Here is a 17,333-nt window from a genome sequence, read left to right on the forward strand (position 1 = left end):
AAAAATTTATATAAAAGTTTACATGCAGCTTGATTAAGTACTTAAAAAATTTGGCCTCTATTTGACTTTATGTCATGTAGGAAGATGGTCAGGAAGGGTCCTAATAATCACTACCACGATGAGGACATGGGGCTGGTTTCTTACTTTGCTCCTGAGCCTTGCTTTCCTAATCTGTCAAATGAGAAAGTTGAAATTAATCACTAGAGCCTCTTCTAAACCCAGAATGTTTGTGCTTCTACCTTTTCTAGCCCTAGTTTAGGAAATGACATTTTAAAACCTAAAATTTTAAAAAGGTCCTAACTGCTTCTCCTATTTTTTAATTAACTAAACATGTAAGCTATTTACTAAGGTAATTTTGTAGAATTAAGTTTTCAGATGCAAACATTTATTTTTAGTTTACTTGATTAAGGGAGATTATTTGCCTTTAAAAATTTAAGAAACTTAGCATTGCTGTTTGCTTTTATGTACATATAAATACTGCACCTGAAAAGGAATAGAGGGGATTGTTTTCAAGAATCTTTCCAGAGTTCATTTGTAGCGAAGTAACATGTTGGGACCCCTTGCCTGTGCTTATTGTAGTTGATGTTTTAGTAATGGCTCTTGAGCACTTCTCATTCTTGGTTCTTACGCGTGGTTGACAGTCCTGCCCACGTGGAAGTAGATGAGAGAGCCATAGCTCGAGGACATTGAGGGCCATCTCAATGCCAGGTGCTTTCTAGACAGTTATTTACACAAGTCATCTTATTTATTCCCCACAGGAACCCTGTGATGGAGCAGGTGGTATCCACTTAGGGGTTAAGACATGGGCTCAGAAATTAAATAGTATTTCCTCACTTATAGCCAAAAAGTGGTAGAGCTAAGGTCAAACCCAAGGTCTGTTTATCTTTACTATGCTGAAATTACTGCAAAAATTTAAAAAGTGAAGGGGGTTTAATAAAGTGAGGGGGCAGGGCCGGCCCCGTGGCCGAGTGGTTTAGTTCTCGCCCTCTGTTTCAGCAGCCCGGAGTTTCTGTCAGAGCGGACCTGGCACCGCTCATCAAGCCGTGCTGAGGCGGCGTCCCACGTAGCACACCCAGAGGCACTCACAACCAGCATGTACAACTGTGTTCTGGGGGGCTTTGGGGAGAAGAAGAAAGGAAAAAAAAAAAGTGAGAGGGGCTTACTGCTTAATGAAGTTTCTTCCAGTTTTTTATCTGATTGGAGTGTGACTAAAGAGAAAAAACCCTTCTGCCCTCTTACCTGTTCTGTGTAGCTTACCTTGATGTTGTTGGGTCTCGGGCCGTGAGCGGCACCTTATTTCTCTGTGCGTTATGGTAGTGATTCAAGGCAGTTAAGGTTGGTTTCTTTGGGGAAATGGGTATTGTGCTTAGTAATGTGAAATTTTTTTGTGTGTTTTAGTGCTTGTAATACAACAAGAAGCCTACATTGGAATTCTTCAGATTTGTACAATGAAACCGAAATTGATTCACGGAATATACAAAATTATGAAAATACCACAGTGTTTTTTATCTCCAGTTTTCAGTACCTCATAGTGGCAATTGCCTTTTCGAAAGGAAAACCCTTCAGGCAACCTTGCTACAAGAATTGTAAGTTTGCCATTTATTGTGATTTCTGTCCTGGTTCCCTTCTTTAAAAACAATGTAAGAAGAGTAGCATTAAAACTGTCCTTTCAAAGAAAAATAGATCTTCACAAATAGAATAAACCTAGTGATTTAGATGTTTCCTGTCTTGTTTTGTTCTCATGGTAGCTGCCACCCTAAAGTTTAAAAATAAAGCCACTAGTTCTAAACATTCCTGGTTTTCACATCCTATTACTTCTGGCTCCAACTTTTATTTTTATAACCCATTGCAGAGAGAGTTAGAATTAGAAGCAGGAACAGAGCTTCCTCAGTTGGAACAGTGGGTATCATACTTTCCTTCTGGGTGGTCTGCACAGCACCAGCTCTCTTTTCCTCATTTTTGACCCTGGTACAGCCTGTATTCACCTGGAATTCTTCATTTTTGTCACCTTTGCATCCACTGCAGAAGGGGCCAGTAGAATGGAGGCTTGTGCCTATGTAGATTGTCTGCTATGGCAATAGGAGATAGCATTGTGATTGATCAAAATTAAGGTTTATGGGGGAAAAAATCATTTATTATATGTACATTGCCAGTTTTTTAAAAATTGAGAATATACTAATTAATATATTAGAACAACTTAATTTTTTTCCATATAGAACTTTAGACTTTTGCAGTATCTTGGAATGAATAGTAGTTATTCTTTGGTTGTAGTTGTGGAGAAATGCCACTGTTCTGGTTGGCAAGTGTCAGGTCACAGATTTCGGTATGTCGTAGGAGTAACAGCTATTAGCATCTCTGTGTCAGTTAGAGTTTACAAAGCATTTCACGTACATTACCTTATCTGTTCTTTACTTCTCCCCTATGTGGCTTGTAGGTTTTATTACTTTCTATTTTGGACAGGTAAGACTGTTCAAATATATGTATCAATAATACTGAAATCTGTTTTTGCTTTTTCTCTTTTAAAAAGAACTCATATTTCCTATCTAACAAATAGAAGCTATGTTACTGAGAACCATATTAGAACTTTGCTGTGGGACGAAAGCTTTCCCTGCAAGGTTTATCAATATACTTGTGAGAGACTTCGTAATTAAAGTTAACTTATTATGAGGTGAACTTAATCATTAAAGTTGATATACATGTTTATTTTTAGTTCAATATTTTTAAATTTCAAGGAAATATTGAGCATGCCAAGGGTAGCTAACACATCTATCAAAGAATAATACTTTGTTTACATAAAGAAAACTGGTGTTCAGACTGGTTGGTAAGCCAGACAGTCACATCAGGAAAGTTAATTTTAGAGATCTAAGTAAATCCACCCTCTCCATACTTCTCCAATTGAAAAAAGAGACTATTAGTTGCCTGTTTTGCTTTTTTTTTTTTTTTAAAGATTGGCACCTGAGCTAACAACTGTTGTCAATCTTCTTTTTTTTTTTCTGCTTTTTCTCCCCAAATCCCCCAAGTACATAGTTGTATATTTTAGTCGTGGGTCCTTCTAGTTGTGGTATGTGGGACGCCGCCTCAGCGTGGCGTAATGACTGGTGCCATGTCTGCGCCCAGAATCCAAACTGGTGAAACCCTGGGCCGCCGAAGCGGAGTGTGCAAACCTAACCACTCAGCCACGGGGCTGGCCCTGGTTGCCTGTTTTTTAAATACATCTTTTTTATTATTTGGAAAACTTCAAAAAAATTCAGGTTATTTTATATTTCCATTTACTTTGAAATTGGCTTGAATAATAAACTCTATTGTTGATCACTGGACTATTTTTTTTAAAACGTGTTTTAGAAATTATATTTTAGCAAAAATATAGCCACAAAACCTTTGTCTTCACTATAAGCAGCTTGTGCATGTCTGTTAGTGGATAAACAGAAGTGCATACTGTCATAAAAGGTCTCCTGAAAAATACGATAGAAATAATAAAGTCAACATATACATATCTTGCTAGTTTTCACAGCTTGTTTTTTTGTCTGTCTTTGGAGTCCCCTAATCTTGGAATATAGTTGTTACTGATAAGTAAAGAAAGGAAAATAGAAAATAAGAAAAGACAGAAATAAAGTATAACTGTATGGAGTAATATACAGTGTCGAGTGTAAATCTAGATGGAAATGAATGGGGGAAGGTTAAGGCTTCAGTGGAGCTGACATTAGCTTCTTGTTTTCTCCTACAGAACAGACAGTTAACTGTTGTTTGTTAGGACCTGCTAGTTGCTGTTCTCTATATCTAAACAGTGTAATGTATTAGATCTATCTTGAGATTATTATTTTTAAAAAGTAATTTCAATGTTAGGCATTTTAGGCATTGTCTTCAGAGGTTTTTGCTTTCTTCTGGTTCAGTTTGATTCTAAATAAAATCTAATTTCAGTCAGTGGTTATCCATTTTCAACTTTAGCTTAGCCCAGTTATATTTTGTTGTTTGACTATGCTGTCGTTTCAAGGGCCATGATGATATGGACTTAATTCTTACACTCTCATTTAACTAGATGTGATTTCTGGCATTTGGCTTCAGTTTTTGCTACAATTTCTTACTTGATCCCTACAATTTACTGCTTGTGAAATCCAAGTGCTCTGAGTCTCTGAAGGCATGATTACTGAACTGCCAGCATGCCTCCATTTCGGGCCTTTGCGTTTCTTCCCTGTTCATCTGCCATGGCTGAATTGGTTGGAGCAGATACCTAAAGGCCCTGCAGGATACGGTGGCCTTTTAAAGACAAGTAACTGAGTGAGGAAGGGGGCTAGGAATAAAAACACTTGGAATTTGTAGTTACATGTTGGAAAATCCCAGTTAGTAATTTTAAGGAAGGAATGAGAGAGGAATATATCAGAGCCATAGACGAGTACTGTGGGTTTATTTACTTTATGGTAGGTTTTATTTTTGAGTCGCTTAACTAAGGGGAATATGAACGAAATCCTCTATGGTGCCTTATTTTGATGCCATGTTCTGTCAAAAGGATCTGAGATCATTAACAACAAATCTGTGATGCCATAAGCTGAGACATGTTTAATAATAACTTCAGTTTACATATTGCTTTGCATGTTAAGTGCTTAAATCTACTCTTTTCTGCATGATCTGCATATCCCTAATTTATAGTTAAAATAATTTGACCCTGAATGACTTGTTCATATTCACAAAGCTTTGTGACAGAATCTAAAACAGAATCTAAATCTTTAAGTGAAGGAACGTTCTCCCCTAGCCCCCAAGCACCACCAACACAGCATTTGTTTCTATAGCTGAGGCTGAAGGGTGTTAGCTGCACTTGAGTAGGGTTACTGAGGAGTTGCTGACAATGCCGGGAGAGCCCAGGAGCTGAGAGCATCGTCTACTAGAAACTCACACCTCTCTAGGATGAATAACGGATTTTTCTATTCTTGGTTGAAATCCTTATTATCTTTTCACTTTGGTGGTTATATAAATCTGCCGGCCCTCCACCTCCCCTGTCAAATTCTTTTGAGTATTGCCACTTTTTCTCCCCTGGCTAAACAAAGGAAAGATTCAATTGTTTATTTTCTCCTTCACAGGGAAATCTTGGCAGAGTTTTAGAGGTGTGATCCTTAAAGGGGGTGGCTCTAGGAGAAAGACATGAAAATTTGAGAAGCACTGTTGAGGTAGATGTAAGAAGTTTCTGAGCCCAAGTAAATGTTTTTTTCCTGGCAGTGTGTCAGAAACTAGATTGCAAATCTATTTTTGCTTATAATTGTAAAAATGCAATAGGATTTGAAAAGGCAAATTCATTTCTCCATTCATTATGGACTATTACTTTATTGAAACAAAACTTTTTCTGTCTCCATGTCTGTCTTTGGTATTTGTATTCTGACCATTTCTTTTTGTCCTTTTTCTGATTTTTTGGTCTTTTTTTGTTTATGAACTTCTAACTAGCATTTTCCACCTTTTTTTTAACTGACCATAATAACTATTTGAATATATAACTTATGTATTACCTAGTTGCTGCATTTGTTGAATAGAATGTTATGTTTCCTGTTTGCAATTTAGTAGGATGTTTTAAAAAGAAAAATCTAGAAAAAATTGCTGTTTTATCTAACATAGGCCCCAAAATTTTGATCATGTTGGTCAGTGGCTCATAGTAAACAAGTTTTCTCACTTTTGGCTTGAATGTTAGTGTAACTTTCAATTCAATGCTACTAGAACAATAAATGTATGTATTAATATATATATAAAACAATACATATATAAAAAACATAATATTTGTTTCTATAGAACAATAAATACTGGCCTGTAGTTTCAAACTGACGTATTAACAAAGTTTATATTTACAAATGACTCCCACATTTAAAAATAGTATTCAGACCCATCCATCATTTACAGTCCATAAAATAGAATACTAACTCCCTTTCCCAATCTGAAAGCGTCATGATAGAGTTTTGGTCATATGTGGTGTCAGTAAAGTTTGATTTGTAGCTGACCTCAAATAGGAGCTTGTACATAAATATCCAGACCAAAGAAAAAAGGGGAACAAGGTAGGCGCTATCAGTGTAATTGGGAGATTTCTGAGCCTCTCTTGTGGTTCGTTGTGTGGAGCATGCTTGTACGTGTGCAAGTTTATGCGTGTATGCACACAGTCACAAAATGGCCATGAGCAAGGAGTTTTATTATTGAATTAGGAAAGTGTTAACAAAGTACTGTGGAATTTACCATTTCTAGCTACCACTTCAAGCCGCAGGGTTAGCCCACATTTAAAGTAGTAAATCAACTCAGTTTCTGGGCTTCTTAGCTAAGTTTTCTGTGGAAATATTTTCACAGAGCAAGTCAATGAAAAAGTAGGATTCACTTAACAGAAATACACTTATATTCAATTTAGAATGCCTTTATTTAGGATTATAACATACCTAATACTGAGAATGTTGTTCAGCATTTTTATAATCAACAATAATTGTCATTGCATACATATTTTAAATGTTAATCTCATTTTGCCGTATATAGTCTAGTCTCCTATTTGTGAATTATATATTGGCTTGATTATCTTATAAAGTAGCCGTCTATCTGGGACAAATACAAATAAATCTCCATAAAGGTCTGTCTCTTATTTTTATAAATGCTGATTATTTTCACATCACGTAAATGAATCCTTTGCGCTGAATGATATCACACCCTAGGCACGTACTTTGTATACTTCATTAACCTAAATAGAAGATTCAAAAGCAAATTTAGGATTGACAGTATACCAGTTGTTATTGTATGCCTTTTTATTTAAAGGAACTTCCTAATTTAATTGTTTTCCTTTCTTTTTCAGATTTTTTTGTTGTGTCTATGATTATTTTGTATGTTTTCATATTATTCATCATGTTGCATCCAGTTGCCTTTATTGACGAGGTTCTTCAGGTAAGGCTCCAGCAAATCAGTTGTTACTGGTTGTCTGAGGAATGACAGTGTCTGGGGTAGCAGTAGTAAGACAGTAATAGAAAAATGACACATTAGTGTTGCATGAAATTTACACAGCCAGTCAGACTTCTGCACGTTTGCTGGGGCTGAAGACCAAGCCCCTTCCTCTGCTCTTGTGAAAGGGGAAGGAGACTAAACTGCCTATGTGTCTTTTTTCCAGCCTCTCTTCTTTCCAGAGTTTCTAAGATGCATTTATATTAACCCACAGGTACCCTAAAAATCATAAAGAACGTAATAAAAACAGAAGCTTTTATTGACTCTGCCTGTTATTTTACTTTTCTTTCCTGTTTCTTCAGTCTTTGCTTCTAGTTCTATTTCCTTTTGTCTGCAAACAAATTAAATGCCCCTTCGTCTTTAAAAATAAGAAACTTGGATCCCATTATCTGATCTGTCCTTTATTGACCTACTCCTTGAGTCATCTGCACCTGCTGCATCTTCTTCACTGTCCATTGAATTCTTAATTCTTCTTTTCATTAAAAACTCTATGAATTATGAAATACTTGTTTTATGTAAAAGAATATGCACAAACATTTAAGTTGTTAAGCATAAAAGAGGTAAAATAACACCCATGAGTCTATCATCCAACCTAAAAAAGGTAGCATTAGCAACACTAGCAAGGAGCTGTTGTGTACTTTTCTCCAAGCACCCCAAGGGAACCACTATTCTAATTTTTTACCGAATTGCCTTGCTTTGCGTCATACGCTTACCATATATGTGTGAAGTCATAAAAGATAATTTTGCTTGCTTTTGAACTTGATACTATCATGCTATCCATTTTTCTGTGACTTGCTTTTCCCCAACATCATCCGTGTTGACATCCATGTTTCACTGCTATATAGTACTCCACTATAGGAATATACTATAACTCATCTCTCCGTTCTCCGTTGGTAAATAGTTGGGTTGGTTATAGTCGTTTCTTGTATTAACAGTGCTGCTGTGAACATTCTTGTCCATGTCTCTTAGTGTATGGGAGTGAGTAATGACATACCAAAGAGTAGGGATGGGGGTTGTATGGTACATCCCAGGTATAAGCAATGAAGGGGCGGTGCCTTGCTGTAGAGAATTTAAAAACAGCAATAAAGCCCACTACAAGTGCATCTGCTGTTAAATATCACCATGTGCTTGGAATTGTAAACACTATCCGGGGTAGAATACTCCTTCCGTTACTTGGTACATCACCAGGGGTAAAGGGTTCCTCTGGTGTGTTCTAGTGTAATTCTGAGCATGTCCTCTTCAGCTTTCTAAGACGTGCCCATTTGTTTTCCACAGTGCTTGTACCAATTTACACTTCTATCAGCATATGAGATCTGTTGTTCCACCTCATTGCCAACAATGGCATGGATGTGGAGTGTCTAACGGATGTAAAATGTTATATTATGATGGCTTTAATATGCTAATTATGTTAATTTTACATTGCTAATGGCATAGAGCATTTTCTTTTTTTTTTTAAAGAGGGGCACCTGAGCTAACATATGTTGCCAATTCTTTTGTTTATCTTCCCCAAAGCCCCCCAGTATATAGTTGTATATTCTAGTTGTAGGTCCTTCTGGTTGTGCTATGTGGGATGTTGCCTCAACATGGCCTGATGAGTGGTGCCATGTCCGTGCCCAGGATGCGAACTGGTGAATCCCTGGGCTGCTGAAGCAGAGCGTGTGAACTGAACCACTCGGCCACGGGGCCGGCCCTGGGATTGAGCATTTTCATGTGTTTATTGGCCACTTTTATTTCCCCTGTGGATTGCCTATTCATGCCTTCTGCCTATTTTTTCCTGTTAGGATGTTGTCTTTTTCTTACTTATTTTTAGCAGTTCCTAATATTTTGGCTATATATGTGACATATATCTTCTTCCAGTTTGTGGCTTATCCTTTTGCTTTATTTATAATATGTTTTTTAAAAACAATTTATAATTTTACAGTAGTCAAGCTTAACAATTGTTTTATGTTCTGTGCTTTTTATATCTTGGTTTGGCAGACTTGTCTATCTCATGGTTTAAAGATATTCCATTCTCATAGCTAGTCTTTAATCCATTTGGGATTAATTTTATGGATAGCCTTTGAGATGGGGATCAAATTTCTTTATTTTATTTCTTGAATACCCATTTGTCTCAGCATTATTTATTGAATAGTCTCATCTTTTCCCACTGATCCTTCAGTGATGCTTCTGTCCTCTATCAGTTTTCCATATATATAACTATCAGCCAAAGAGAGATTCTGTATTTTCTTCTTTAGTTCTCTTTCTTTCTCTGTGCCAGTATCACATTGTCCAAATTACTATGACTTTATAAGAAGTTTCAATGTACTGTTGGGCAGGACCCCTGTCCCCATCTCACATTGTTCATCACAGTCTTTTTTTTTTTTTTTTTTGGTGAAGAAGATTGGCCCTGAGCTAACGTCTGTTGCCAATCTTCCTCTTTTTGCTTGAGGAAGATTGTCACCAAGCTAATATCTATGCCACTCTTCTTCCACTTTGTATGTGGGATGCTGCCATAGCGTGGCTTGATGAGCAGAGTGTAGGTCCGTGCCTGGGATCCGAACCTGCAAACCCCAGGCTGCCAAAGCAGAGCATGCAAAGTTAGCCACTATGCCACCAGGCTGGCCCCCATCATGATCTTTTTGATTATTCACGAGCTTTTCCTCTTCCATATAGATTTTAAGTTTAACTTGTCACGTATCAGGAAAAGCTCTCTTGGAATTTTTATTAGAGTTACACTAGATTTATAAATAAATTCAGGAGAACTGATTTAGTCTCGCTTTCCATGAACAACATCTCTATCTTTCTTTAGATCTTCCTGAGTGCCTTTTAGTAAAGTCTGACAGTTTTCTCTCTGAAGGTTTTTATACAAGTTTTTGTTAGATTTATTCCTGGAGTATTATAGTTTTTGTTCCTCTGATAAGTAGCTTTAAAATTAGACTTTTTGACTCTTGAATGTTAGTGTAAACAGTGTGATTATTTTGGATATTCATCTAGTATCCAGCATTCTTGTCAAACTTTATTCTTAAGTTTTTAGATTTTCTAGGATTTTCTGTTTTAGACAGTCATCATTTATAAATAACAAATATTTTGTTTCTGACATTTCAGTCCTTATGCCTTCTGTATATTTTTCATGTCTGTTAACCATATTAATGACAGTGATGTTTGTCTTGTTCCCGAGTCTAAAGCGAGTACTCCTAATATTTCACCACTGAATATGTTGTGGGCTGTAGGGTTCTGCTATATACTCTTTTATCAGATTGAGGAAGCTTCCTTCTATAATGTTGTTAACATAAATAGATGTTTACTTTTATCTAATGCTTTTTCTTTACCAATTGAAATGATCACACAAGTTTTTCTTCCTGGAGAATGGTGATTTACAGTTGACTGATAATTCCAGCACTGAACTATCACTGCATTCCTAGAATAAACCCAGTTTGGTCATGATGCATTGTTGTTTACAACTTCTGAATTTGGTTTCCTATGATTTTTGTTTAGGATTTTTGCTTCTGATTGCATGAGTGAGATGAGACTTAATTTTCCTTTCTTGTATGTTATTGACAGGTTTGTGCATCAAAGTTATATGAGCTTTATGGAATGAGTATCCCATGTTGTGGACTTTCCCATAATTTGATTACCCGCCTTGGATATTTAGGTTGTTTCCAGTGTTTTGCTATTATAAACAATGCCGTATTGCAAATCCTTGCACACTTCATTAAGGATAAATGTATATATAGAGGTTAAATGTGCAGAAGTAGAATTGCTTGGTCAGAGTATCTAGGATTTTAATTTTTATAAATGCTGTGTTATTGGACTTTGGAGACGTTGACAGTGTATGGTCTCACCAGCAGTGTGTGAGTGCATCTGTTTCCTCACGTGCCTTGTTGAGGGATTTGGATAAGCACTTTAAGCAAAAGAAGAAAACAAAACAAAATGTTTATATTTCTCTCCTGCCGCACATGTCTGCTGCTTCACAGCTAAATTATTTCTTGAAAGAGTGCCACATTCAACTCATCTCCCATATACCCATCGCTAGTCTGGCTTCTGTCCCTGCCGTCTACTGAAACTGCCCTTGCCAAGACAATTAATAATAATTTTAAGTCCACTGGACTTGTCCCCTTCATTTTTTTCTTTTCGTCAATCTTTCTTGACTCCTCAGCAGTCTTTGACAAGTCAACCATGCCATCATTCTTGAGACATTCCCCCTGGAATTTTGTGATGCTTTACTCTCCTCTGATTTTTTCCTCCTTCTGTGACTCCTCATTCTCATTCTCCATTGTAGTTCCAAACCTTCTGAGTGTTCCTTAAATGTTACTGTTCCTCACATTTCTGTAACGATCCCTCGTATTATTCTATACGTTTGGGTGATCTTATCTATAGTTATGGCTTCACCTGTGGTTGCCATCTGTGTGTTGAAGACTCCCACCTTTACATCCTTAGCCTAGCTCTCCCAGCTGAGCTTTAGACAAGAGTATCCACTGACACACTGACTGTTATCTACATGGTTCACTCATCAGTTCCCTCGCTCACCAGTTGTTAAAACTAAGCTCATTATGTTCTCTAAATCCTGCTTCGTCTCTTTCTTGGTACCGCTATTTATCCAAGTCAGAAGTGTGCATGTGTGTCTTTGTCTTTTCCTTCCTTTGCATAGCCAGTCTTTTGCTAGATTCTCAAGTTTCCTTCTGAATCTCTGTTTCTCTTTTTACTCCATTCCCATTTGCCACCTGAAAGGAAGCTGTTGTTACCTCTACTCACAACACTTCTGACACCAAATGTGTAGGGGTTTCTCCCACACCAGCCAATTCTCCAACTCTCTTGACACCAACTCGGTAGCTTAGAATTCAGTTCTGACACTAACTACATGGACTTAGTGCAGACCCTACAGGTTCAGAGCTCAGTCCCATAAGACTATGCCTGCACTTCAGACACCAGTTCTAAGTCCCAGGTTGTCACCTGTACTTCTGATGAACCAGCTATAAATCAGGGTTCCCACATCCCCTTCTCAGGTTTGATGATTTGCTTTAATGGCTCAAAGAACTCAGGGAAACATTTGCTTATATTTACAGGTTTATTATGAAGAATATAGTAAAAGTACAGGTGACTAGCCAGATGAAGAGGTACCCAGGCCGAGGTCTGAAAGGGTTCCGAGTGCAGGCGCTTCTCTCCCTGTGGAGTTGGGATGCATCACCCTCCCAGCACATGGATCAACCTAGAAGTTCTCCAAACCCTGTAGGTTAGGGGTTTTTTAATGGAGGACTCATCACATAGGCATGATCCGTTGTTTGTTCAGTCTCTGGCCCTCTGCCCTCTCTGGAGGGTGGAGGAATGGGCTGAAAGTTCCACACTTCTAGTCATGGCTTAGTCGTTTTGGTGACCAGCCCCCACCATGCAGCTGTCCAGGGGCCCACCACAAGTAGCCTCATCAGAGCAAAGTCCACTCCTGATACCCAGGAAATTCCAGAGGATTTAGAAGCTCTGTGTAAGACACTCCTATCACCCCCATCACTCAGGAAATTACAGGGGTTTTAAGAGCTCTGTGTCAGGATCCAGGGACACAGACCGAATGCATGTTTTTCTTCTGCCGCCCACCACTTGAGTTCAGACTGCCATTGTCTCCGCATGGATCACCATAGCAGTCTCCACCCTTCAGATCCTTCTTGCTGGAGTTGTAGGCGTTTTTCTAAAACATTAGATCGTGTCAGTCCTCAGCACCTAGCACGGTCTCGTAGGCAAATATTTGCTAACTAAAAGCTTGAATGCATGAATGGGATTTTTTTTAATCTTTTATTTTTTAGGCCTTGGAAGTCAATCATAGATTTTAAAGTGAAAACTTAGATTGTATTTCTTAAATTGATCTGTACAGTTCTTTTGTGAATTTGTCTTTATAACTGTAGTTTTAGACAATACTTCATTATTAGATTGGTATCTGCCTCATTGTTTAAAGACAGGGTTTTGTTTTAAAAATAGGGACTTAGTGGAAATTCATGATCTGGTAGAGTGTGGGCTTCTGCATCTGAGTGAGTAGGATTTGACTCAAGGCTCAGCCACCTTAACGTATTTTTTTAACCCTGAGTTACTTATACTTTGAGTTTTATCATCTGAAAAGTAGATATAATGTCTATATTGTGGCATTGTTTAGGGTTGAGTAGATAATGTATGCGAAAGTGCTTGGTACCTGATAGGGATTCAGTAAATTTGGAAATTATGATACAATGCTATAGTATCAACTTCATACTACAATTTTACGTTAAAAATTTTTGTCTTACAGATAGTGTGTATACCGTATCAGTGGCGTGTAACTCTTCTCATCATTGTTCTTGTCAATGCCCTTGTATCTATCATTGTGGAGGTAAGCACATCAGATAATCAAATGGCTTCCTTCCTTGCTGCTTTAGGATTCTTGGTGATTTCATGGTTATGGGGGAAGAGGACAGGTAAATTATGGAAGCCCCCAAAGAGTTTGTTTCATTTTAGTTAAATTCATTTAGCCTTTTCTTCTGACTTTTGTGATGAGCTGATAGTAGTCATATTAATCTTATGACTTAGCCGCACTCATATAGAGAGGAGAAAATAAGCAGTGAAGTAGCAAAAAGTAATGATTGATAGAAAGGAGAGAAGATTGGTTTTCAGGTGACACATAAACTGGTAAACCAGTGGCCGTGAAATCAGAGTGGGCAGGTTCCACACCGGTCCTGTGATGTACAGTAAAATCTCCTGTTTAAGGAAGGGGGGGGCTTTCTCTGTGAAATATAGTAAATAGTAATAATAAGAGAGCTTATCGAAAGTATAAAACAATGACCATTATGAACTCATCTCAGCATTGATTACTGGAACTTCCTCGTTGGTGTTCACTTTTAAGTTTCCTCTAGAAGTCCTAAGTGCTCTTTGGCCCGTTGTATATTACATAGTTATTCTCCGAGTAGGATTGTCTTTAGGTCGGCTTCTCTGAAGGAGCTAGTAAGTTCTCATTTGCTGCCTATTAATAAAATTTTGTCTGTTCTCAGAACTGTTGTAATTCAATCCTACAGTAGCAATATATGAATTGGAAGAAGGAGATAAACAGTTGTTATTTTTAAGTTAAGGGTTTCGTAGGGTAGGCTTTTGAATTAAAGTTAGGTAATTTGTGGGAAAATGTGTATACTTTAGTGATCATAGTTGTAGACTTAGAAATTAAGCTTGATTTGTTATCTTTTTAAAAGATGACTTGGCATTTAAATTTGGGCCATAGAGTGGGCAGCATGGACATTATGGTACTGATCTTTTTAAGTTGCCCCGTGCAATGTATTTTTGCTATTTTGTGGACACTAGAAAGCACATCCAAGATACTGTATTTTAAAAGTTTTTCTTTTTCTATAATATAAGTTAGTCAGTCTTTTCACTCAAATGTTATTTAAGATAAAATGTTTTTAAAACATGGAATTTTTAGGGAATCCTTTTATAATTCCTCTTTATTATTCTTGCTCACTGTCAAAAGAATTATTTGTGTGGGACTCTGATGAAATCATATTGATTTATAGTTGTAGCTTACATAGATGTAGAATTGACATATATTAATTTAATGGAAATAACTCATTGTTAAGAAAAAGACTTCAGATTATAAGCATTATTTTAATATGGGAAAGACCCAAGGATTCACGTAAAAGCCATATTTTGTGGAAAATTTAGAAGTCTCATTTTATCTAAAATTTTATGATTTATATTTGTTACAAAAGTCCTGTTGTTTTTCTTTATCCTTTTGCAATATTAACTAAGATTCTCGATGTGAAAACCAAATCATGTTTTTTGCTAATGAAGCAGCATTGTGTGAGCCTTTTTAAATGTGCACGCTAATAAAGAATGACTTAGTCATTTTTAATTCTTAACTCACTGGCATATCTCTCAGAACTTCTTCCTTGACATGGTCCTTTGGAAAGTTGTGTTCAATCGAGACAAACAAGGAGAATATCGCTTCACCAGCACACAGCCACCACAGGTTGGGAACCAGCACTTGCTCTGAATTCTTCACGATATCTAGGCTCTTTTAGTTGTGTGCTCTGCCTTCTCTAGGGTGATGTTCTGTTGTGTGTTGCTTCAACCTTTTCCCCTCTGCCTGGCATTTTATTTCTTATAAGGAGCCCTAGAAAATTCATGGCAAACATTTGTAACAGGCTTTTCAGGACTTCATAAATTTCATAAATCTCATTTCCATTCCAATCCTTATCTTCTGTGTGTATTGGTGAGAGTTAATTTTTCCATTTCTGTCTGGTTTAAATTTTATATTTTCGGTTTTCATGAATCCCTTTAAAAGCTAAATGAGATTCATGTAAACGTACTTATGAGATGGGAATTGTTTCTTCATGGATCAGTGTCCAAAGGTCAGAATTTTGAGGAATTATTTCTGATTTATTTTCAGTTTCTGTGCCTTAATTTTGGGTGGCTTTTTAGCTTTCCCTAACATAGCCCTCTTCATCATTCAGGAAACTTTTCAGAGATAGTGCATATTTTTATACAAACCATACCTTAAGACTTCTGACGTTTTGGATCAATTTTAAGTAATCTATTTAAAAGATATGTGAGCTCTGTGGTAAAATAAAAAGACAAGCAGATGAATAAAACTTATTTCCTGGTGTTAGGATGTTGAAGGATAGTTCTTGATAGAAAATATAGGTTAATCTTATTTTTTAAACTGATGCCATTTGATAACAGCTCTGAGCCAGCTTTATGGGTATAGAGAACTTGACAGCATATGGTGTCAGTTCTCATTATCTGATCCATTGCTGTTTGTGGATGGGTGGTATGCTTTACAATGTGAGTTCTGAATCTTTCACTCATCCTGAGCCACAAGGAAGCTTGCAGAGTTCAAGAGGATTCCCTGGCATTTAAAGTTGGGTCCCTCACTTATTTTTAGCCTTCTTTTAACTAAGAAGCAACTTCCTGACCTTTATTTTGGTAATTCAGCAGGCTTGATGCCTGTATAATATCACAGGGTTGCTTTAAAAGAAATCATCCTGTAAAGTGCCATTTCCTTTTCTAATGCTTTGTGATGAATTGTGATAGTTTTGTAATGATGAGTGAGTCTGGAATCAGCTTCATTTTCTTTTCCTCAAAGCAGTGTAATGCCCAGTGTCCCTGGTACTGGGTGTGACCAGAGCTGTGTAAGTCCTTCAGGCCCCTGTGTCTATATTTTTTCCCTTTTGGTTACCGCCCTACTTACTTCAGAGGGTTAACTTTGACTCATATCATCAGTCCTCATATTAAATATTTGTATTAGCAAGGCCCCCAAGCCAAGGAGAACATTTACATTAAGTTTTCATCTTCTCCAAAAAGATCTCTGACTGTTAAACAGGAAAATGACTATCTAAACAGAGAATGCAGGTTCTGAAGAGGAGTTATACCAAAATTTAGTTGAAAATGTGTATCAGAGCCCCTTTAAAATATTTGAATTGGAAATCCCTCCTCACTTTTCAACCAAAATTAAACGGCAGAAAATTCTGTCATTTGCTCAGTCTCTGTTTTCTAAATATTTGTTAACAAGTATCTGCCCTTACTTTTAAGAGTTTGTGTCTTGAAAGTGAAGTCCGCCCTCTCAGGTGTTCTGGGGAGAGAGTGAAGGTAGAGAGGTCTGGAGCTGGTGGCTGCAGCGTGCCCTGTGTGTTTACCCGGTCTGCAAGTCATTTTAGTCAAGATGTTTTAGTCTTCAAGAATTTTAGTCTTCAATTTCTATGGTCATGATTAAGAAAACATTTTAAAAATTACTGGCTTTAGAAAAGAGAGTTCTTATAACCTCTTTGCACGGAATGGTATACTTTCATCTTCTGACACTTCTCTGTGTAATGTGGTTTCACTGTTGATGTTTGTGACCCTTCAAGAACCAATCAGTCATATTACCCTAAGCTAGTGAGGGTAATCACTCTCAATCAGGGGCAGTCTTCCCCCCAGGAGACATTTGCCCGTATCTGGAGACATTTTTGGTTGTCACAGGTGATGGGGGATGGTGTTGCTACTGGCATGTAATGGGTAGAAGCCAAGGATGCTGCTAAATAAACATCCTACAGTAGTACACAGGACAGCCCCTCACAACAAAGAATGTCTTGTCCGAGATGTCAGTAGTGCCGAGACTGAAACCCCCCACCATAAGGTGAAAAAGAAAGCAAAGATGAGAGTGACGTGCTGCAGCTAGGACTTATGTGGCTTCCATAATTCTGTCCCTCACCACAAACTCCTGTTCCTCATCTGCTCGTTTGGTGCTCTTTCCTGCCAAGAACCCTATGAGGGCTTCTCAGGCTGCAACTCCCAACCTTCTGTGTTAATGTTGGGGGGGAAAAAGCCCTGTTTCGTCTTTTCCTTCCTTACCATATAGACCCAGGGACCGTTGAGTTGGGTTGAAAGTTTCAAACCTAGAGACCCTGGACTAGGCTCCAAGTCCTCCAGGT

The 17,333-nt window shown here is 37.5% G+C and overlaps 1 protein-coding gene across 6 annotated transcripts in view; it reads left to right on the forward strand.

Moving 5' to 3' along the window:
- ATP13A3 (ATPase 13A3) overlaps positions 1–17,333 on the forward strand; it is an 82,894-nt gene that overhangs the window by 57,978 nt on the left and 7,583 nt on the right. For 5 of the 6 annotated variants that reach the window (XM_046659218.1, XM_046659216.1, XM_046659217.1 and 2 more), the window contains 4 exons: positions 1,399–1,586; positions 6,803–6,891; positions 13,190–13,270; positions 14,804–14,893. In XM_046659218.1, coding sequence (XP_046515174.1) covers positions 1,399–1,586; positions 6,803–6,891; positions 13,190–13,270; positions 14,804–14,893 — 448 coding nt within the window. The remainder of the gene's footprint in view (positions 1–1,398; positions 1,587–6,802; positions 6,892–13,189; positions 13,271–14,803; positions 14,894–17,333) is intronic. The other variant, XM_046659220.1, reaches the window with a different exon arrangement.

Source organism: Equus quagga, chromosome 4 (genome assembly GCF_021613505.1).
Source record: "Equus quagga isolate Etosha38 chromosome 4, UCLA_HA_Equagga_1.0, whole genome shotgun sequence".
Lineage (NCBI taxonomy): Eukaryota > Metazoa > Chordata > Mammalia > Perissodactyla > Equidae > Equus > Equus quagga.